This window comes from Populus alba, chromosome 8, assembly GCF_005239225.2.
Source record: "Populus alba chromosome 8, ASM523922v2, whole genome shotgun sequence".
Classification (NCBI taxonomy): Eukaryota; Viridiplantae; Streptophyta; class Magnoliopsida; order Malpighiales; family Salicaceae; genus Populus; species Populus alba.
The window spans coordinates 18391676-18414393 of record NC_133291.1 but is presented as its reverse complement, the minus strand read 5'-3'; the positions used below and the strand labels follow the sequence as shown (position 1 = coordinate 18414393).

General features: G+C 32.5%; 3 protein-coding genes across 3 annotated transcripts; 1 reads left to right on the top strand and 2 right to left on the bottom strand.

Annotated features, from left to right (window-relative positions):
* Nucleotides 1–7651: 7651 nt before the first annotated feature.
* LOC118032844 (uncharacterized) lies at nucleotides 7652–10558 on the top strand. The gene is made up of 4 exons (XM_035037620.2): nucleotides 7652–8749; nucleotides 8999–9258; nucleotides 9503–9712; nucleotides 9992–10558. The coding sequence occupies exons 1-4, from the start codon at nucleotides 7690–7692 to the stop codon at nucleotides 10121–10123; spliced, it is 1662 nt and encodes a 553-aa protein (XP_034893511.1). The 5' UTR covers nucleotides 7652–7689; the 3' UTR covers nucleotides 10124–10558.
* A 638-nt stretch (nucleotides 10559–11196) lies between these two features.
* Nucleotides 11197–12898, bottom strand: LOC118032854 (uncharacterized). Its single transcript, XM_035037630.2, has 5 exons — nucleotides 12593–12898; nucleotides 12341–12447; nucleotides 12088–12232; nucleotides 11762–11956; nucleotides 11197–11654 (listed from the first exon to the last, which is right to left on the bottom strand). Exons 1-5 carry the CDS (start codon nucleotides 12764–12766, stop codon nucleotides 11421–11423), a joined length of 855 nt encoding a protein of 284 aa, XP_034893521.1. The 5' UTR covers nucleotides 12767–12898; the 3' UTR covers nucleotides 11197–11420.
* A 5555-nt stretch (nucleotides 12899–18453) lies between these two features.
* LOC118032841 (uncharacterized) lies at nucleotides 18454–20181 on the bottom strand. Its single transcript, XM_035037617.2, has 5 exons — nucleotides 19837–20181; nucleotides 19499–19605; nucleotides 19243–19387; nucleotides 18922–19116; nucleotides 18454–18827 (listed from the first exon to the last, which is right to left on the bottom strand). Exons 1-5 carry the CDS (start codon nucleotides 20047–20049, stop codon nucleotides 18591–18593), a joined length of 897 nt encoding a protein of 298 aa, XP_034893508.1. The 5' UTR covers nucleotides 20050–20181; the 3' UTR covers nucleotides 18454–18590.
* Nucleotides 20182–22718: the final 2537 nt, after the last annotated feature.

Genomic DNA, 22718 nt, shown 5'->3' with positions numbered 1-22718 from the left:
AGAAAATTAATCAATGAGGGATCATCACCAAGATATTAAAAAAAAATTATTAGGACTTCCAAGCCCAATTGGTTGCGCATAACATACCATGATGCTATGAAAAGTGCTTATCATAAAAACAAAACAGATACCATTAAGCATTAAGCTGGTGTAGATTTACCTCATTCAACATCATTTTCAACCATGCTCACAACCCCTTCAGAGTTTCCATGTTGACATTTAGAAAGTATTTAAAAGTGTAATAGTTGTTATTTTTTCTCCCAATTATAACATGTATATGCAGAAACAAAAAAATTTATTAATCAAATTTCAACATGTATTATTTTTATTTTATTTTTATATGAAAGGATAAAATAAAATTGAAATAAATGACATAAAAAATAAATGAGTTCTTATATATTTCCTAGCCAATGAAAGATTGACACTTGGAATGAAATATTTAAAATATCTTGTCATAAATGAAAGATCCCATCAATAAAAATCAACCAATAAAATCATGCCATGTAGTATTGAAAAAAGACCCGAGAATCCTTACAAATTTCTATAAATAGAGGGTCTCAAACTATAGATAAAAAAAAAGGAATTCTTGGAGATACAAATTTTCTTCAAGACAAACTTTTCAAGCAAGAAAGCTCTCTCAAAAGTTCGTAAGCCTTCTTCATCTACGCTTGAAGTCTACAAAGAATGAAGTTTTGTTGGATCAAGCCTAAATGCCTCGTAAGAGTTCTTCAACAACACCTTGAAGACAAATCAAAAGGTGCCCTTCAAAGCATCAAATCACCATATCTCATTTAGCAATACACGTCTAAATTCGAGTTCTTTCAAAGCACAAATCTTTACTTGATTTTACAAATAAATCAAGTTACCATATATCAAATCCAAGAGAAGAATCAGAGAATTGTCTTATTCTTTTGAAAGAATATTTTAGATAGAGATTGTACCTAGTCATATATTTTATAAAATTATATATTTTTACATGTTAGCTTGTTTAATTTCAAATACTCAAAATTATGTTTGCAAATTTCTAGCAACTCTACTAGGGAATTCTTTACCTTTCATATATTCCTTTCAAGAAAGAATTTTCAACAAACTCTCAATGGCAACTAGGAAGAACATGATCACCTTTGTTGCTTCCAAAAGCAATAAGGCTACTAATTCAAGTCGTTGAAAACAAAATCCATCATCGAGTTATATGCACAAACTGAGCTGACTCTCAAGCTGACATCAACTTCCAATACAAGAGGAGCACGAGAGCTTGCTCCAAAGTTGAAGCCACAAGTAACTCCACTACAAAAGTCAAGTGGGGTGCATGGAATTTTCTTCGAAACTCAAGGATACTTTGGTAATTCACTCATGGAAACCTTTCCATTTCAATCACCAAGTAAGGCTTTAGGTTTTGGTACCATATCATTAATGATGACCAGGACTACATCTTTAGATAATCAAGTGGCTAACTTGACAAAAATTATTGAGGGGCTTTTGACTTCACTCAAGAAAAAAGACCATGAGATAGTAAAGTTGATGAACAAACTCGAGAGCATGAACGAAGGAGGCTAAACCTTAGCTACCAAGGCTTTTCAAGTAGATCAATTAGATGCCATTAAGGATTCTATAATTGGATCTGCAAGGAATATACGCAGTATTATTGATGGCATCTTCACCACCAATCAGCTGAAAGAACTTATCAAGAAAGCCATCACAGACCAAGTAGAAAGTTTAATTCAACCCTCGTATTCTTATGCGAAGCCGTATACCTAAAGAATCGACTTGCTAAAAATGCCTCTTAAGCTATCAACCATCAAAGTTTCAACAATTTGATGGCAAAAGGAATAATAGACAACATATAGCTCACTTTATGGAGATTTGTAACAATGTCGAAACTGATAATGATCTCATGGTAAAACAGTTTGTTCTTTCCTTAAAAGGTAATGCCTTCAATTAGTACACTGACTAGAAGTTTGGATCAATCGATAGTTGGGAACAATTGGAACACGAGTTTCTTAACCGCTTCTATAACACTCGTCATATGGTTAGTATGATTGAACTCACTAATACACGTTAGTGGAAGAAAGAACCTATCATCAACTATATTCATCGATAGAGAAACTTTAACCTCAATTATAAAGATTGGCTCACCGAAAATTTTGTGCAAGACATGTGTATTTAAGGGATACATTGGGGGCTAAGCTATATTTTACAAGGCATTAAACCAAAGTCTTTTGAAGAATTGGCTACTTGAGCACACGACATGGAACTTAACATTGTGGCAGCTGAAAGCTCATTATTACCTATGCAAGAGCCCAAGAGAAATAAATCTAAAGGTCATAGATTCAGAAAAGACACTCTAAAGGTCGAGGGAAAGTAGTCTTTAATAGTTAACTCTGCTGTTGTAAGGGTATCAGCTGGAGTTAAAAGGAATGATCATACAACACTAGTTACTTTTCAAAAGGGTGGGAAAAAGAAGTAATCTCTGAAAGAGCAATAAGAAAAGGTGTATTCACTCCCCGACTCAGACATATCTAGGATGCTGGATGATCTGCTCGAGGCAAATCTCATTAAGTTGCTACAGGTGAAGCATCCCGAATAAGCAAACCAAGTGGACAATCCAAACTATTGCAAATACCATCGTTTGATTAGTCATCCCGTAGAGAAATGTTTTGTGCTAAAAGACAAGATCATGAGGCTACATAAGAATGAAGATATCATTTTTATGATGAAATAACAGCCTTTAATATCACAACCATAAGTTTTAAGCCCATATTAGTTGCTCCCTACAATAATTGTTTAGAAATGTAATAATTGTTATTTTTTCTCCCAACTATAAAATATATCTGCAAAAACAAAAATAAAATTATCAATCAAATTTCACCATGTATTATTTTTATTTTTTTATATATGAAAGGATAAAATAAAATTGAAATAAATGACATAAAAAATAAATGAGTCCTTACATATTTCATAAACAATGAAAGATTGACACTTAGAATGAGATATTCAAGATATCTTATCATAAATAAAAGATCTCATCAACAAAAATCAACCAATAAAATCATGTTATATGGCATTGAAAAAGGATCCGAGAATCCCTACAAATAGAGGACCTCAACCTATAGGGAAAAAAAAAGGAATTCTTGGAGATACAAATTTTCTTCAAGACAAACTTTTCAAGCAAGAAAACTCTCAAAAGTTCTTAAGCCTTCTTCATCTACACTTGAAGTCTATCAAGAATGAAGCTATGTTGGATCAAGCCTAAAGAAAATCAAATTTCATTTATTGACAAAAAAGTTGTGCCGACTCAAAACATAATGGTTACGTGTGACTTTGACATGCAATTCATTTTGTTTGGGCTGGATAGGAAAATAGTGTACATGATACACAAATTTTTCTTCAGGCAATTGACAATCCCAATATCAAATTTTCAAAACCATCGAAAGGTAATAACATAAAAAAAAAATTAATGTTATTTTATTAGAAAAATTTAATGTTATTGTAACTATTATTATGGTTAATCTTTCATTGAGAAATAACTTATAACTTCATTACTTGTTATCATAAGGAAATACTACATAGTAGATCCCCAATATCCAAACAAGTATGGATTTTTAGGTCCTTATAAAAGTGAGAAATATCATGTAAACATCCAAAGGAAAAAAAAAAAATAATATATATATATATATATATATAGAGAGAGAGAGAGAGATGATGATGAATGCAGTTTTCGCTGTCAATTCTGGATTTGGCAGCGACGCAGCCTTCACTACCGATACAGAAATCGGCAGCGACACAGTTTTTCGCTGCCCATTTCTGGATCGGCAGCATAGCAGTTTCTACTGCCGATATCGGCAGCGACGCAGTTTTCGCTGCCGAGGCAGAAATCGACAGCGATGCAGTTTTCGCTGCCGATTTCTCAATCAACAGTGACGCAGAGCTGGGAGGGAGGGGTAAAACTAGTTTTAGATAAACCAAACAAGGATAAGAACACACCTAAACCAACCCCCAAACAACCCATTTCATTTGATGGGTAGTATAAATACAAAGAAGGGAGAGACAATGATCCATCTTCTTCCCAAACCAGCAGCTGCATGTCGTTCTTCCCTTCCCCTTTCAGAACAGAAACGTGAATCAAACCAGAAGAGATTGCCTTGTGAACTTGTGAGGGAGAGATGAGACCTTGAGAGAGGAGTGGGCAGCTGCATAGAGGAGAGGAAAAAGAGAGCTGGAAAACGTGAGAGGAAGAAAAAGGAGAACCAGTAGCTGAAGAGAAAAGAATAGTGTCAAACCTTCCTCAAACTTAGTTAAATTCAGAATGTATGGTTCATGAAACTCCCTTCCTCTTCCCCTTAAAATCAGAAACGAAAATGCAGAAGAAAAACCTTAAGAAAAATTGATCTAAGACCTAAGCCAGCTATGAAGGAAACTGAAATTAACTAGGAGAACTAGCAAACAGAAGTGAAATAAAGTCAATTTCAGAACATCTAACAAATCATGGTAGAGGGCTGGCTTTAACTATGGGGTAGGCCAGCATGCATGTGTGTGTGTGTTCTGCTGGGGTAATTAATGTGTTCTGCTGTGATGTTGTTGCTGAAATTAATGTTTTCTGTTGTGATGTTGTTGCTGAAATTAATTGTGATGTTGTTGCTGAAATTAATGTGTTCTGATGTGATGTTGTTGCTGAAATTAATGTATTCTGATGTGATGTTGTTGTGCTGAAATTAATGTGTTCTGCTGGAATTTATTGAAAGATCATATGTTGTAATTGATGGTTTTCCATGTGTGTGTTCTGCTGGAATTTTGTTGAAGAATTATGTGCTAAAATTGATGGTTCCGATTTGTGTGTTGTGCAGCGAAATTCTGTTTCGCTACCGAAACCGAACCTCCTGCAGCGAATTAATATTCGTTGCCGATTTGTGTGTTGAGCTCTGTTTCGCTGCCGATTTGTGTATTGTGCAGCGGAATTCTGTTTCGCTGCCGCAACTGAACCTCCTGCAGCGAATTGATATTCGCTGCCGATTTGTGTGTTGCGCAGCGAAATTCTGTTTCGCTGCCGAAACCGAACCTCCTGCAACAAATCGATATTCGCTACCGATTTGTGTATTGTGCAACGAAATTCTGTTTCGCTGCCGCAACTGAACCTCCTGCAGCGAATCGATATTCGCTGCCGATTTGTGTCTTGTGTAGCGAAATTCTGTTTCGCTGCCGCAACTCAACCTCCTGCAACGAATTGATATTCGCTGCCGATTTGTGTGTTGTGCAGCGAAATTCTGTTTCGCTGCCGAAACTGAACTTCCTGCAGCGAATTGATATTTGCTGCCGAGTTGTGCGTTGTGCAGTGAAACTGTGGCACCAACAGCGATGCAGCCTTCGCTGCTGAACTGGCTGCCGGCAGCAAAACAGTTCTCGCTGCCGATTTCTACAATAAGCCTCCTAGGCAGGAATGACTTAAATGCTAGTAACAATTTCATGATATGACGGTGTAAAATATGGAACACTTGAATGTGAACATATGAACTCTTGAAATAAGTGTGATGATGAATATGATTCAAAAATAAAATAAATACAACTGTGCTGATTTGTGACCATTGATGTCTTAGGTGGTGCGGTCGGGATTGGACCATCATCAAGACAGGAACAACCCACAGGTGGAGCAGGTAGGTGACTTGCACCTTTCTTTGTCATACGTTGAATCTTGAAATATTTTAACTTGAGTACTACCATATTGTTAGAACCGATATTAAATTGTCGAACGCTTATATGTTGATTAAAGGTTGATTAGCTTCGGCTAATGGCATCCGAATGGATGGCCGGGACAAATGAGTGATTAGCTTCGGCTAATGGCATCCGAACGGATAGCCAGGACAAAGAGTGATTAGCTTCGGCTAATGGCATCCGAACGGATGGCCGGGACAAAGAATGATTAGCTTTGGCTAATGGCGTCCGAACAGATGGCCGGGACAAAGAGTGATTAGCTTCGACTGATGGCATCCAAACGGATGGCCGGAACAAAGAATGATTAGCTTTGGCTAATGGCGTCCGAATGGATGGCCGGGATAAAGGAATGATTTCGCTGCCGATGCAGAAATCGGCAGCGACGCAGTTTCCGCTGCCGATTCTGGATCGGCAGCGACGCAGTCTACGCTGCCAATACAGAAATTGGTAGCGACCCAGTTTTTGCTGCCGATTCCTTGATCGGCAGCAATGCAGTTTCTGCCGCCGATTTTGGATCGGCAGCGATGCAGCTTTCGCTATGGAATCCGGATGGATGGCCGGGACAAATGAATGACTAGTTTCGGCGAATGGCATCTGAAAACTTGTGTATCTATATGTACAAAAATACATAAAATACATAAAGAAATTATAAATGTTAATGCTTTATTTAATTGCCAGACCGTTAGTTACAATTATTATTATTATTATTATTATTATTATTATTATTTGCCTTCTCTTAAATGTTTTGTAATGCTGCAGGGACGTCACACCAACGAGATGTCTAGGAAACCCGATATACGGGAACCTACTTTTGCAAGGAATTATGTAGATGCATTCTAAATTACAATGTATTTTGTATGGATCAATGTACTGAATGTATAACTTTTATTAGATCCTTTTTGTTTAAAATTGTGATGGCTATTAGTAGGATAAGAATGCAAACTCATGTCTATGTATATATTTTTAATATGAACTTCAAATCATGCAACTTAATATTATGTGTTTGTGTAAGATTCGTTTTTAAATGAAATGTTGATTGTATGGATTGTATTTTGATGATGTGAGAATTCAAGTTCTTTGATTACCGACACCATGTGTATATATATATATATATATAAATTACTGTTGTTTTGGGCTTGGAAAGCCGGGTTGTTACAAATCACATGCTAGATTTTTATCGAAAAGAACAATAAAAAAATCAGGAAGAAGTATTCAATTATACTCACTCGTCAATACATTGTAGGATAAAACGTTCATTGGAGTCTGTGGAAAAAGAGATGGAGAATTTTACAAAATATGTACATGTATCTTTATAAAATGCAAGTTCAGATTGTAGTGGCATTAATGACACTACATAACTATATTAAAAGAAAGTTGCAAGAAGATGTTGCATTTGTAGAATTTGATCACCATGAAATCTTATTATATATTTATATTCCTTTAATATATAAATATATAAATTAAAGAAAAATATGAGTAAATACAAGTTTTTATTTAAATATCTAAAAATTAGTTTTATTAAATCTGATCTAGTTGAGTAGGTCAACTCAGTGATCCATTGATTTCAGACCTAACTCAAATTTGGTTTCCAATTAAATTAGGTTGTAATTGATTTTATCAAACTCAATAGTTCAACTCATGATCTAATCAAAATTCAATTTGAATTTTTAAAATTTTTAAAGAGTGTTATTTTTAATTTTTTTAGATTAAAATAATAAAATTTTAGATTAATTTACTTGACTTAAAACCTAAAACTAAATTTATTAACCTTGCTAAAAACGAAGCATTTGGTAAGATTTTAGGAGGCTTGAACATTGTTTAAAAATAATTATTTGGGCTGGGCTACTTTCTAGTCTTGCCTGCTTTCGGGCCTAAAAAACAATTGGGCCTAGCATTTTTCAAAAACAAAATTCAGCACCAAACAATGCCTATAAGCTTTGAAACTCAAAAATCGCAAAATGCCCCTCCTCCATCACCTCTGCCATGGCGGGTACGCCTTGCGCCACCTTCACTTTCCTCTCAATCTCCACAATCTCAATCCCAGACGCCACCCCTCACAGATTTCGTCTGAAACCACTCCTCTGTTCCACAACTTCCACTTCATTCCCATCAAAACGCATAAAGAGGAAAAACCACTTACGCCCCAAAATCCTAAAAACCCTAACTAAACCCTTCCCCACCGCACCTCTACCCCAAATAGAAACAACCCCAATTCAGGACGACACCTTTTACGACACCCCTTTGAAGGAAACCCTATCAAGTGAAGAATTAGAGGCTGACAAAGTTGATGAATTTAATGTCTCAGAGACTGTTAGCTCAGCACTAGAACACAGTGGCAGTGTTGGTAAAATATCTGTGAAGCCTGTCTTGAAATATAGCGGTTATTTTCTTGGGGTTTTGTTGTTTCAAACAATTTGTGCTGTTTGGTTATTTGGAAATACTGATTCTGATGGAAAAGAAAGGAATTTTAACGAGAAAGGGAATGTTTTGTTGGATGTGAATGGAAATGAGGTTTATGTTAATGAGAGTGAATTGGAAAAGAAAATCAGTGAAATTAAGGTAATGGCGAGAGAAGCGAGAGAGAGGGAGAGGAGGGAGTTAATTGAGGGCGATAAAGGGAGTGAGCTTGAAAAGGAGATTGGTGCGCGATTGGTTAGGTTGGAGAAGAGGTTGAACTCGAAGAGTGAGAAGTTGCCGGATTCGTTCATGGAGTATTTGGGGTTGTTTGGGGATTTTGAGGATGGTTATGGTGAGGATGCTTCGGATTCAAAAGAGGAAAATAAGACGTTGACGTTTAAAAAGAAGTTAAGGTTTAAGAGTCCGTCAATGGATGCGAGGAGTGCTCCAAAAGGTTTTTCGGGTTTGAAGGATGATAGTGGTTCTGATATAAGTGATCTGAATGGTGTGTCTAGAAAAACTGATGTGAGGTATTTGAAAAAGGACACCGAAGGGAAAGATGGGAACATGCAGTTGAATTCAGTGAAAAACGAGGGAAACAAATTTGAGAAGAAAAGGGCGAATTTGCGAAAGGAAATGGGATCTGGTAATGTTCTTAAAACTCTGACGAATGTGTGATTTTTTATGCTTTTGATTGAATATTTGTTAAGGTCAGTTAACTTTTGTGAGTTTTCTTGGCAATAAGGAATTAATGATTGTATAATTAACCTTTTCGGCTTAGTTTTGGATGGTGCCAATTCCGGATGCACTATTCACTTCTGTTATCAGTTGAATTTAAGATACATTTTGTTGTTAAAACTGTCTGCAAACTTGGGGTGGTTGTAAAATCTTTCAGGCACTGTCCAGAAGATCAGGGAAGGAAGGTCTTCAAATGAAGTTCCAGAGGCAGGAAAATCAAGAGATTTGGAGACCCTAAATTCTGAAAGCTCGACCAAAGAAAACCAGGAAACCACCATAAAGGTTGAAAGGCCTGCTGCTACATCGAGTAGAAATGGTAGCAGAGATCCCGGAAAGAGACCTTTGGCTAATAAATTTGGGGATAAACAATCAGACTTGCAGAAAGATTTGTGGTGGTCGAAACTTCCTTATGTTTTAGTAAGTAATTGACTCTGTGATCCTATCGTTTTATTAATTGTTTTTTAAAAGTATATTATTTCTCCTATGAGCATTTGGAAAAGCTACGAGAGTGAAAACGTACAAGGCTTCCTTTCAAAAATTACTTTTTCTGTTAAATTGTTTGTGAATTAATGCTTCCAAATGCTTCTGCCAATTTGTATGCTAAACAGTAATATGTACAATTTCATTGTATTTTCTAAGCAATAACTTGATATGTGCCCAGGCTATCCTTATGCGTAGAGGTTCAGAACATGAAGAATCTGGTGGACTTTATGCTTTAAGAGTGGCTTCTCAGGCTGATCAGCATGGGGACTTTTCTTACACCATTGCTTTTGAGGACCGTGGCGATGCCAATAATTTCTGTTATTTACTTGAGTCCTTTTTTGAAGATTTAGGTGACTTCAGTGCTGATATTGTTCCTCTGCAAATAAAAGTAAGCAATCCAACCTGATCTCTTAAAGGCATCAAGCTTTACCTAAACACTTTCTTGGAAACATCCCTCACAATGAGACAATTATCTGTATGACCAAACCAAGCCTGTAATGCTGTTGAGATTCCGAGGTTGCAATAATGAAGACATCATTGACTTCCTCTTATGATTGCATTGCATTTGCTCTTTTATATTTTATATTTGATTAGATGCCTCTTAATCATTGCTCCAAGGACTTCTGTATGTCATTGACTTGCTATTATGAAATTTGAATTTTTGTAGGAACTTCATGATGCAGTGAAATCGCATTCCAAGAAGTTAATTGTTGTGAAGAGGGGGCAGCTTAAGCTCTATGCTGGTCAACCATTTTCTGAGGTGGAGATGGCTTTGTACTCCTTGCTTGAACAAGATTAAAGCGCCTAAATAAACTGGTTCTTCTGAGAAGGCATACGAACCAAAGATGGATTCTTCTATGGATCTGTCTTACAATGGAAGCCAGTTTCAATCTGTGGGCGTATTCTAATGAGTTCCCTTTTGGAGTCGATGGCTTTGCATGCTTATAAGAAGTTACTGGTTGGAGTTAAAAACCTTGCGTGCCACTCGTCATCCAAATCTCTGGGTGCACTCCTACCACTGGCCATTCTAACCAGAAATTCCCAACCTGGCTTATTGTCCCCTTGTTGGTTGTCTTAAATTGGAGCTCAAAAAGAAGATGCTTTTCCCGTGGTTTGCATGCCTCTTTTGTCTGTAAATCAATCAAAGTTTGAGATAGGACCATTCAATTTTCTATGGAAATTGACTTGTCATGTTGGCACTAAATAAGTGGAAACTATCATTATACTTTTCTTCTCCCTTTTTAGAGGATTCATTACTGCCCCATGACATGCCCGAATCTCGATAAGCATCCACTTCAACTCGTGTTTTTCTTTTCTTTTCTGTTTCTGCAAGCAATTTGGTGGAAGGGTACCTTTGCACCAATTTTGGCGTCACGTCAATGGTATTCCGATAGCTGCAGGGTTTGGTTTTATTTTTTCTTTACTCTAAATTAATATTATTTTTTTTAGTGTTTTCAATTTGTATTTAAAATAGTTTTAAAAAAATAAAAAATATTATTTTAATATACTTAAAAAAAAACAATTTAAAAAGCAGAGTGGCTCTAAGAGTCCATGACAAGCTGTGACTGTTAGGAGGATGAAAACCCAAGGCTTAAACAGCTACTAAAAGCGAGCAGAATAAAACTATATCCAATAATTCCATGAAAAGCTGTGACTATGACGAGAAGGAAAAGCAAAAACCCAAGCCTCCAAAACAACGACCCTTTTAAAAACTATTAACAGCAAACAGAAGAAACTAGATCTATCGTTTTAGTCAGCCATTTTTTGGTATCTGAAGTTAAGACAACATCACCACCAGAATGACTACTAATGCATTCTGCGCTTCATCATCTTTTAACCATATGAGTCTGTAGGATGAGTGACAAAATCCAATAGTGCTATATATACCATCACATCTTCTATTTCTTCAAGAAGCAAATGCAGAACTTGGAAAAAGAACTCGAAACACCAACCACATCACCAGAACACCTATAGCTAAAATCAGGTAAACATGGAATTTACACAAAAACTCAAGGTCCGATTATCTTCTTCACGAGACCATAACCGTAGTTCTATTATCTCTGCTGATACAGTAAAAATTATGACAACATTGAATATTATGTAGAACTAGTAATTTTGACCATTGACTGAGCATGAATGGGTGGCAAACTGGATTGGCAAAAGTTTTGCCATGATTCCTGCTTCTGCTCCTCGTTTCTGGTATATGCTTCATATATAGAAGTCACAATGTTCCTCGCCGCTTCTCTTGCCTCAGGCAGCCTATCATTCAACAAATCTGCAGCCATTTGAACCAGCGAAACCAATCCAAACTCGTTCATTCCTTCCAGGCCCTGAAATTTACCCACATAAATTCCCACCAATTAATATCTTTCTCCCCTTTACAAGCTAAAACTTGGCAATATCAAACACAAAAGAAATAGCTTTATACAAGTTTTACCATCTTGGAGACAGATTTAGAGATAGTTATGGCAGCTTTGGCCCTGACTCTGGGGTTGGAATGGCTAACATAAGGCCTGAGCTTATTGAGCAAAGGCAGAGGAGTCACGGATTTCACCATTGCATTCAGTGCTCTATCTGCTTCTTCACACACAAACCTTTTGTCTTGAGAAGCTTTCAGTAGTAGTTGCAACAGCTGTGCAACCACATTAAAATCCAAACACATTAACCACAATTCTAAACAGAACCCTCATGAACATAATAAAATTAAAATGCAAATTAGGCAACAAATTACGTATCGAATAACAAAAAGTCCCCAGTCCTCACCAAGTTATCAAATGCATTAATAGTAGAGTCAAGTAACTGGTCACCAAAGACCTTGAAAATATCAGATGAAGCCATGATAGATGTCTTGCACAAAGCACTTCTTGGATTCTTCATAGCTTTCACCGCTACTAACATTACTTTTTCCCTATAATAACATATTTAGCCACAACCCCATTATCAGAACACTTGAAAAACTGTCAAATATGCCAAGAAGATTCAAAAAAAAAAAAAAAAAAACAATAATAATACATACAAGATTGGCAGCAAGAGCAACGAATGATAGAGTGCAAATCTCCTAACATCATTCAATGACTCGCAAACCTTCGTCCAATCCTTTGAATCTAACTCTTCTACTAAACCCTGAAGAAAATAAAGCAAAAAACACAAAAAAAAAAAAAAAACCCAAATTTATTGATACACACACAAACAAAAACCCTCAAAGTCTAAAGTAAAATGGCATCTGGGTTTGGTCTAAAATTAAAGAAAAGATCCAAAAAACATTTACATGGATCTTGGATTCAGGATCTGAAATGGGTTCGAGATTCTCAGAAGAGATGTAATCAATAATCGGATCTGCAGAAGGAGGCAATGATTCCGCTGTCTTGTTTCCTTCATTTACACCCAATTTGATAGTTTCTGGTGGCAGTAGAAGAGCGTTGTCAATGGGTTTCAGTGCCATTTTTGACCAAGTATGACTGTGAAAGAGAAACTGATTTTTGCAATGAAGGAAGAAGGGGTTATTTATTTATTGAAATGTGAGTATGATTGTGAGTGAGACAAATAAAGAAACAGAAAGGTAGAGATTTTTTTTCCGGTTTATCCTACTGCTGGAATTGGTTCGGGGTTAGCATATTTGTTTTTATATTTTAATATAATTTTTTTTTAAAAAAAAAATAATTTATGCTTTTTAATTATTATTTTTATTTTTATATCAATTTAATATTTTGGTGTCAAAAATAAATTTAAAAAATAAAAATATATATTATTTTAATATATTTTAAATAAAAATACTTTAAAAAATAATAATTATCATAATATCAAACAGGTTTTTAATAATTAAAATATTTCAAATTTATCATTGGGATCAGTTTTATAAAACCAGCATGGCATGTAGAGTTGATTCATTAGTCTAATAACTTGGGGTTTAATTTAAATCAGGTTTCATATGGAATTTAATGAAAATTGAACAACAAATCATGTAAATTTATAAACTAGTAGACGCGGTTAAAACTCAAGTGAAACCTAACTTAGCTAAGATAGTATTTAACAGTGTGACAATAATTATTTTTTAAAATATTTTTATATTGAAAATATATGATAATAACTTTTTTATTATTTTTTAAAACTCATTTTTTACATCAGTACATTAAAATAATCCAAAAATAATTAATTTAAAGCAAAAAAATGATTTGCAAAAATGAATCCAACTATATTGCCAAGTATGATCTAAAAAAAATTCAAAATTATATTATTTTTTATTAACTCAGGTCAGTTTTGGTTGACTTGCTCATCTTGTAACCTAAGTCTTAGAAAATCTTTTATTTCGAACTCTTTTGACACCTGTAATAATAATTATATGTCTGGTAATATGGTATAAAAAAATTTTTTTAATTTAAAATATATCACTATTACACTACTAAACAGTCTGTTAATAATTAAAAAAAATTCAAATTCCAGTACTAGTATCAATTTTATAAAACCGGCATGGCATGTAGAGTTTTCACTAATAGGATAACTTGGGATTTAATCTAAATCCGGTTTCATATCAAATTTCATGGAAATTGAATGTATCAAATTTCATGGAAATTGAATGGGATAAAATCCAGTAGATAAATCATGTAAATCTATGAGTTAGTGGACGCAATTAAAGTAAGACCTAACTTGGCTAAGATAGTGTTTCATATTGTGACACTAATTATTTTTTAAAATATTTTTTGTTTGGAAATACATCATAATAATATATATTTTTTATTTTTAAAAACTTATTTTTTTATATCAATATGTTAAAACGATCCAAAAACATAAAAAACAGTTAATTTGAAGCAAACAAAATATATTTTTTTTTTTTTGCAAAAAAACATCTAATCACATTGCCAAACATGATCTAAAAAATCCAAAAAGATGTTATATTATTAACTTAGGTCAATCTTGGTAAACTTTCTCAACTTGTTACTTGAATTGTAGAAAATCTCTCATTTCTAACTCTTTTTACACCTATAATATTAATTATGTGTTTTGTAATATGATATAAAATTCTTTTTAAACATGTTTTTTAATTTAAAATATATTAAAATAATATTTTTAATTTTTTTTTTAAATAATCTTGATATCATTACCTCAAAACTATTTAAAAATTATTAATTTAAAATTTATCAAACAAAATACATTATAAAAAACAAGAATTACTACGAGAAGCGTGTGACCTTATAAAAGAGGTCATCCATTCATAACCCAATGGCAATTTGTCATATAGAATTTAAGTTTCTTTTGCTTTAATTTCTTGAACTCTGGACTAGTTTTTTAATAAAAAAAATCAAACATTGGTTTATTTTTTATTATCTTAGATTTCTTACTTTGGACCATAAGTATAATAATATTAGTTAGTTTTTTTGTAATATTGTTTACTTTAAATGTTGATTTGATTTATATCAGATCCACATTTATTTATTAAATTCTTCAACTCCTATCAAATATTCTATCCCCTGGCATTTTTAACATCTTTAACACTTTACTTTAAAATCCTATTCCCTTAATATTTTATATCTAGATTTTTAAATGCAACCTAATTATTTGTTAAATCTTTAATACAATTATTAGCTAACAAATGGAGAATAAAACACTTGCAACGGCAATTTGCAAAATAAGAAAAAGAAAAGAAAAGAAAGAAACTGATTTACGACCGAGATAGCCAACAGGCGCAACCCCTCTTGACATGCATGCCTAGCGGCAATTTCTTAATCAACTCGTGATTCTTCACGTGTTTCATAAAACTAATTGCTAATAAATATTAAAATAAAAAATAAAATAAAAAACTAAATCCAGGTTCTGAGAGATAAATATAGGTTAAAAGATGAACAATTCTTTTAAGAAAAATAATAATTCTCATTCTATTGAAACAAAATTATTTGCAAGCATGATTCTTTTTTAAAAATTATTATGAGATGATGGTGCTTTAAATTAATTCAGGTTAACCTATCAAACCACCAATTCAAGTTATGGATTTGGTTAAATTCAATAATATTTTATATCCAACTATATAACGATAAAAATTAATATGTACAAAAAAGACACCAAATAAATTTTTTTTTTTAAAAAAGTGATATACAAAAAGTGCTTACTAATGTTATAAAAAGAATTATATAACCTTGTTCAAAAACAAAATAAAAATTTAATGGTGTTTAATCAAATAATATTCAAAAGAATTCAAATTATTTTATCCCAATAAATTTGTAATTAAATTGAAAAGAAAACAATAAAGGTAAAAAGATGGAAAGGCGTCTCGATCTAGGCCGGCTAGCATGTTGACCATTCTTTTTATATAAAAAAAAGTTAGGTGAAAAGTTGTTTCTAGTTAAACTTCTACAACCTTTAATGGCTTAAAAATCAAGTCACATATCTTAGTCTCTAAAAAACTACTTTGAACTATTTTTTCACCTCAAAACACAAAAAACACCCCTATAAACCCCATCAAAATAACATTTAATTGATAAAAAAAATTAAACCTAAAATAAAATAAAAAATCTCGAGCCCTGATTTTGTTTTTTTAGGTGATATTAGTGGCTAAAAACACCTAAATAAATCTCTTCTCATCAAATAAAACTCATTGTGATGCAGACATGAAGCATAAAAAAACAACAACTAGGATAAAAGACAAAAGATAGATTGAAATAGGGTTAAAAACACAAAAAAAAAAAAAAAACCTTAAAACCTTATTTTATTGCTAAAATATTACTGACCAAATTTGCCTTTTAAAAAGGTCTACAATACCTTTTATAGGCTAGAAAAAAATTACCTAAACTAAAAAACAAAACTAGAATTTTAAAACATAAAAGAGGATAACATAAAATCAGAAAATAAACAATAAATCTAGGAAAATCAACAAAAAATAACAAAATTGATTCAAACATGATCTTCTAAGCTTAATTTTAGGAGATCCAACAAGCTGTTAATCAACAAAGTCGGTTTTATAAGAAAATGGTATGCAGAATCATCTACTTAAATTTGAGTTTAATTTAATAATTAGATCTTTTGTTATAATCTTTTTAAATTATTATTCGAGTTCATCACATTTTAGAATAGATTTGTCTCACTCGTATATAAAAATATTTATTTTGCTATTCACATAACTTGTTCGAAGTATATTCTTATATGATTACTCAAAATCTTTGGTCTTTATAAACCCAGCGACATCACATTGAAGTCAAAATTGTTTTTTTAGTTATTGAAATATTAATAACCCATAATTTTCTCCTTTTTAATTTTTTGATGTCTATCTCTTCATGAATTTTTTATTTTATAAAGTTTGCCTAAATTGAAACTTGCATAAATACCCAGCCGAAAATACTTTTGCATACGCTGCCTCAGAATGAAAACTTCAAACTCTATGAGACGTCTGAATTAGCATCTTACCATGGCAAGGCAATGTGAGTTCTTTCGTAGACTAAATATAATTTAATTCTAAAGCGATAGGGAAACCATCTTGAAGATTTGTCGACTTCTAACCTGGTAGTTTAGGCTCTCTAGCGATGCAAGCACCGATCTTTATTCGGGAGATATTTAAAAGTAAGTAATAATTAATTTTTAAAATATTTTTTTTGTATGAGAATATATTAAAATAATATTTTTTATTTTTTAAAAAATTAATTTTTACATCAAAATATTAAAATGATATGAAAATGTTAAAAAATATTAATTAGAAGAAAATAAAATAAAATAAAATCAAAAATTTTTCAAAATCACTTTTGAAATACAAAAACAAAAATGATTTTACTAGATATATGGCATATAATCCACCATGGGTGGCTAATTTATTTTTTTGATGTAAAAAAATAATGCTAAGAAAAAAAAAATTTTAAACTCGAGTTGTTAGTTTAATTAATAATTTAAATAATATAAATAAAAAAATGTAACAATGAAAAATAGGTTAAAAGAACCCGACTCAAGCCCTTCTAGATTATTAAACAACCCATTATTGAAAGGGCGAAACTAAAAAAATAATTTTAAAAACCACAAAAAAAACACTTGAATTAAATTGGATTAACTCGCAAACTTTGTGACCATGATAATAAATTTAAAATAATCTCAAAGAAAAAGAAAAAAAAAAAAGGTTTGAATACCAACTCTTAATAAATCAAATGACAATGTAATAACTTTCTAGAAAATAAAATAAAAGAAAAAAAAAGTTGAAGTTCAATTTCTGGCAAATAAAATGTTGAATGATGAAAAAAAAATGTATATTTAATTAAAAATTAGGTAAAAAAACTCGATCCGAACTCACCCATGTCAAGATACAAAATCTCATACCTATTCATGATATCAGGCTAACTACATGCACAAACAAACTATTTTTTTTCCCCCCCATAAAACTCAATTATCTAGTAACCCATTATTGAAAAATGAAAACAAAAAAAAAAAAACCTATAAAAAAAAAAAAACTAAGTTAGCCTAGGTTAATTTGTTAACCTTGTGATCATGAGCACAAAATTGGGATAATTCAATAGAAATGAAAGGAAAAAAAAGGCTTAAAAATCAATTTTCAATACATCAAATGTTAAAAGATAAAATTTAAATTAAATAAATTTAAAATAAAAACACAAAAAAAAAAAATCAATATAAGTTAACTTTTAAAACCTCATGAACACGAAACTAACTTCATAAAATGTAAAAAAAAATAACAAAAAAAAAACTCTAAAAAGTAATAAAAAATAAATAAAAACATAATAATATCCTTAAATAACCTTCACATTCCTGCTCGGTGGGCACATCAAGCCAATTGACATTGCCTCTACGACCTTGCCTGCCCAGCACCACTCAAGTGAAAATAAGAAATTGAATCTTTATGTCATATTAAAATCAAGTTAGATTCACATTCAAAGAAACACATTCGTCCCCACTTTCCTTCTCGCGGCAATGCATATTGATTTCTTGTTCATGTGTTAGCCAGAAAAATTTAACTAGTACCACCCAAGTATTTTTCTAGGCATACAAGACAATGTTTCCTAGTTTGGATCAAAGGAGAAGTATTTCTTCTTGCCTAAATTTCAAGTAAGAAGAAGTCCAATGATGTCAGAGTCTGCAGTCTTGTCTACTGTTTTGAATGGGGAATTGAGTCAGCTTTGTATAAATACCATGTAAAAAGAGCAAATGAGGGAAGATCAACAGCAACCACATCACCAGAACAGTAATCTTCGAATCATGTAAATATACATGCATGCAATTGAAGTTCTGATTAGTTAAAACAATCCTAGTTCTAACACCCTTGCTGATATAGTTTAACATAAAATCTAACGAGAACTAGATGTAATTTTGACAATAGACTGAGCATGAAGAGGTGGCAAACTGGATTGGCAAAAGTTTTGCCATTCCTCCTGCTTCTGCTCTTCATTTCCTGTATATGCTTCATATATAGAAATCACAGTTCTCCTTGCCGCCTCTCTTGCCTCTGGCAGCCTATCATTCAACAGATCTGCAGCCACTTGAACCAAAGAAACCAAACCAAACTCATTCATTCCTTCCAGCTCCTGAAAAATTCATCCCACACAGAACCCAACTAGTCAGTACAATTCAACAGACGAGCTAAAAAAACTGGCAATGTCAACTTTATGGAGGTTTTACCATCTTAGACACGAAGTTGGAGATGGATATAGCAGCTTTGGCCCTGATTCTAAGGTTGACATGGCTAACATATAGCTTAAGCTTATTAAGCAAAGGCAGAGGAGTCATGGATTTCACCAATGCATTCAAAGCCCTATCAGCTTCTTCACACACAAACTTTTTGTCTTGAGAAGCTTTAAGCAGCAGCTGCAATAGCTGTCCACCCACAACACAAGCCAAAATCAGTAACTTTTAACAAACCCACATGAAAAGGTAATGAAACCAAACTGTAATCTATTAAGAAAATGGGGAGAAACATAGAAGAGAAGAAATAGTCCTCACCAAACTATCAAATACATCGCTAGTAGAGTCAAGTAATTGGTCACCAAAGGCATAAAAAATATCAGATGAAGCCATAATAGAGGTCTTGATCAAAGCACTTCTCGGGTTCTTCATAGCTTTTACCACCACTGACATTACTTTTTCCCTAATGCACAAATCACACACATGTTTAGGGTTACCAATTACCAACACATACCACATCAGCAGCCTAATGATATCATACTCAAGTTCAAAATCACAAGCAAAAATCACTTACAAGAATGGTAACAGGAGGGAGGAATGATACAGTGCAAAACGCCTAGCATTATTCAGTGACTCACAAACTTTAGTCCAGTCCTTTGAATCTAACCTTTCAATCAAACCCTGAAAAAATTCAAATGATATAAAATCTGGGTTTGCTCTAAAAAATTGAGATTTAACCGAGAATTGAATCTTTTTATGAAAAATCGGAAAACAAAAATAAAAAAACCCACCTGAGAAATGTTTTTTTTAAATCCGGGTTTTGCTCTAAAAACTTGAAACTTAACCAAAAATTGAATCATTTTATGAAAAATCAGAAAACAAAAAAGACCCACTCATAAGAAAGAGACTTACTTGGATCTTGGATTCAGGATCAGAAATGGGTTTGAGATCATCAGAAGAGATATAATCAATAGTGGAATCTGTGGATGGGGGCAAAGGAGCCTTGTTTTCATCATTTACACCAACCTCTGATTGCTTTTGAATTGGAACAGAAACTACTTTCACATGTTTTTTGAGTCTCTCTGGTGCTATTGGAAGTGAATTATCGATGGGTCTCAGTGCCATTTTTAAAAAAGAAAGGGCAAAATAAATGAGGAAGGAGAGAAAATATGATTTTCATTAATTCATAGGGCCTAAGGGTTATTTATTTGTGAGATTGGGAATGCAATAAAGGAGCCTTTGTGCGCATCTCCTTTCTGTTCTTTTCAAAATTTTAAATTTTTTAGGCAAAGTTGCAAAGAGCCGTTGGGCTTTCTTTTTTGGTGTAACGGTCACATTTTCTGCAGTGGGATAGGATTCTCTATGATTGGTGATGTTTTTGCTAGGTCTTTACGGTCGCTGTTTTGCTTGACAAAGGAATCTTGTCGTTGCAGTACGGTTAACGATTTGAAAATTGGGGCAATTAATAAGAATAAATAATGGATTAATAATTTTCATGGACAGGTGTTACTATTGTTATAAAACCGACCCTTTGGGTCAACCCAATGATGTGTACATTTGAGATTAAGCTTATTTGTTTGTGTTTTAAAAATATTTTTTAAAAAAATTATTTGCTTTAAATTAATATTTTTTTTTGTTTTTAAATAATTTTAATTTGTTGATGTCATAAATAAATTTTTTAAAATTAAAAAAATATATTATTTTAATACATTTCCTAGCAAAAAAACATTTTGAAAATAATCGCGCCCCACTTTAAAAACATCCTCTTAACTTGAGTTGAATTTTATGTTAAATTGAGTTGAAAGTTAACCTTGTTGTCTATTTGACTTATTATCCGATTAGACTAACGCAAGTCATAAATTAACAGGTTAACCCAAGTTGACTCTATTTATTTCTTTTAATTAAATATATTTTTTTCAGTTTCACCCTCCCACATCTCAACCCTTTTTTTTTTTAATGGAAATTGAGCTTTCTAATTTTTCTTATTTGATTTTTTATAGAGGTATTCTTGTCTCATAAACTATGTGACAGGTTTATCAAGTTAATCTGGGATTATTTGAGTTATTTTTTTTTGTACTTTTTTTAAGTTGATTTTTCTTGATTTTATCCTTTTAACATTGAGTTATTTGGAAAACTAGACTTCATATTTTTTTTTTTTATTTTCTTTCTATGGGGTTATCTTAATCTCATGATCTAGGTAACCTGTCTGACATGTTAAGCCGAGTTGACTCAAATAGTTTTTTTTTTGTTTTTATTTAAATTTAATATTTTTTTAAAAAATTCATCACCATTAGATTAATTAGGAATTGACTTTCATAATTTATTTTGATTTTTTTTCTATAAACTTATCATAGTTTTATGACCTAAGTTATAGACTTGATAAGTTAATTCAGATCAATCAAATATATCATCGTCTCAATATTTTAAAAAAGAATGTCATCCAATACATTGTCTATTAATATTTTAAAAAGATGTTATTTAATATGCATGATATTTTGAATTCATGATTAATTTTTTTTATTAGAAAATACTTGAATATTTTCTTTTACATAAAAATAAAATTCATCCAACTCACGCTAATGATATAATTGAAACATGTTGCCTTATAGGATTGAAAAAAAATCTCATGATGATACAAGAAACATCCATGTGAGTGGTCATATAGTGCCTAGGAAGGAGACTCAAGTAAATGTACTCCAATAATCGGTTAATGAAAAAACTATTCATTCTACTTGTACTCTCTGCTCTAGAAACAAATTGATGTTGCAAATGTTAAAAATTAAACTTGATTTTTGGTTTTTTTGAAGAATAGAGTAATCAGTCCACTGGTTTAGTCGGCATAATACATTTCCAATTCAACTTATGATTTCCTCGCATTAGTTTATTTCTTAATTGTTTAGGACTTTATGCCTATAAAAAGACTTGTAATTCAACATTATAAGAAGCAGTACAAAAAGAGAGAGAATAACTAAGAGAGATTAGAAAAAAAACACTTAATAAAAATATATCTTCCTCTCAATCTTCTTTTTATTCTTGAGTTTTTTACTTTAGATTACTGTTTTTTGATCTTATACCACACCTATCTTTCTTCCAATAAGTGGTATCAGAGCTTATTTTGATTATTTATCATGGCCAATCCAAACTTCCCTCTTCAATATCCTCATTTGATAAAGGACAACTACGAAACTTGGTGTATTAGAGTAAAAGCTTGGCTAGGTTCCCAAGATGTGTGGGAAACGGTTAAGAAAGGCTTTGAGGAGCCTATAGAAGAAGCAACATTGATTTTAACCCAAAGAAAGGTCATGTAAAAAGCATGAAGAAAGGATCAATAAGCACTCACAATCATCTATCAATGTTTAAATGATGCCACTTTTGAGTTAGTGGCAAACACAACCACCGCCAAGTAAGCATGAGAACAAGGGCAGAGACAAAGAGGGGCTGGCAGGGGCCGGGGCCCCTGCAAGGAATTTTTTTTTCCAGCCCCTCCCTTCATAATATTAAAATATTTAGCCTAACTTATAAAACAATTAACATTTTGGCCCCCTTTAATTCTTTTTTCTAGTTCCGCCCCTACATGAGAAGTTTTACAACAATCAAACCAAAATGCTAACAATATGAGAAAGGTATGTTTATAAAAGTTATGTTGTGACTTTAAAAAATTACATATGTTTGAATCGGAGAATATTTCAAAATAGTTTGCAAGAATATTGGTTATATACAATTAAATAAGGAGATATGAGGAGAGGATAAAGATAATTATGTGGTAGAGAAGATCCTATGCTTGTTGCAAAAGA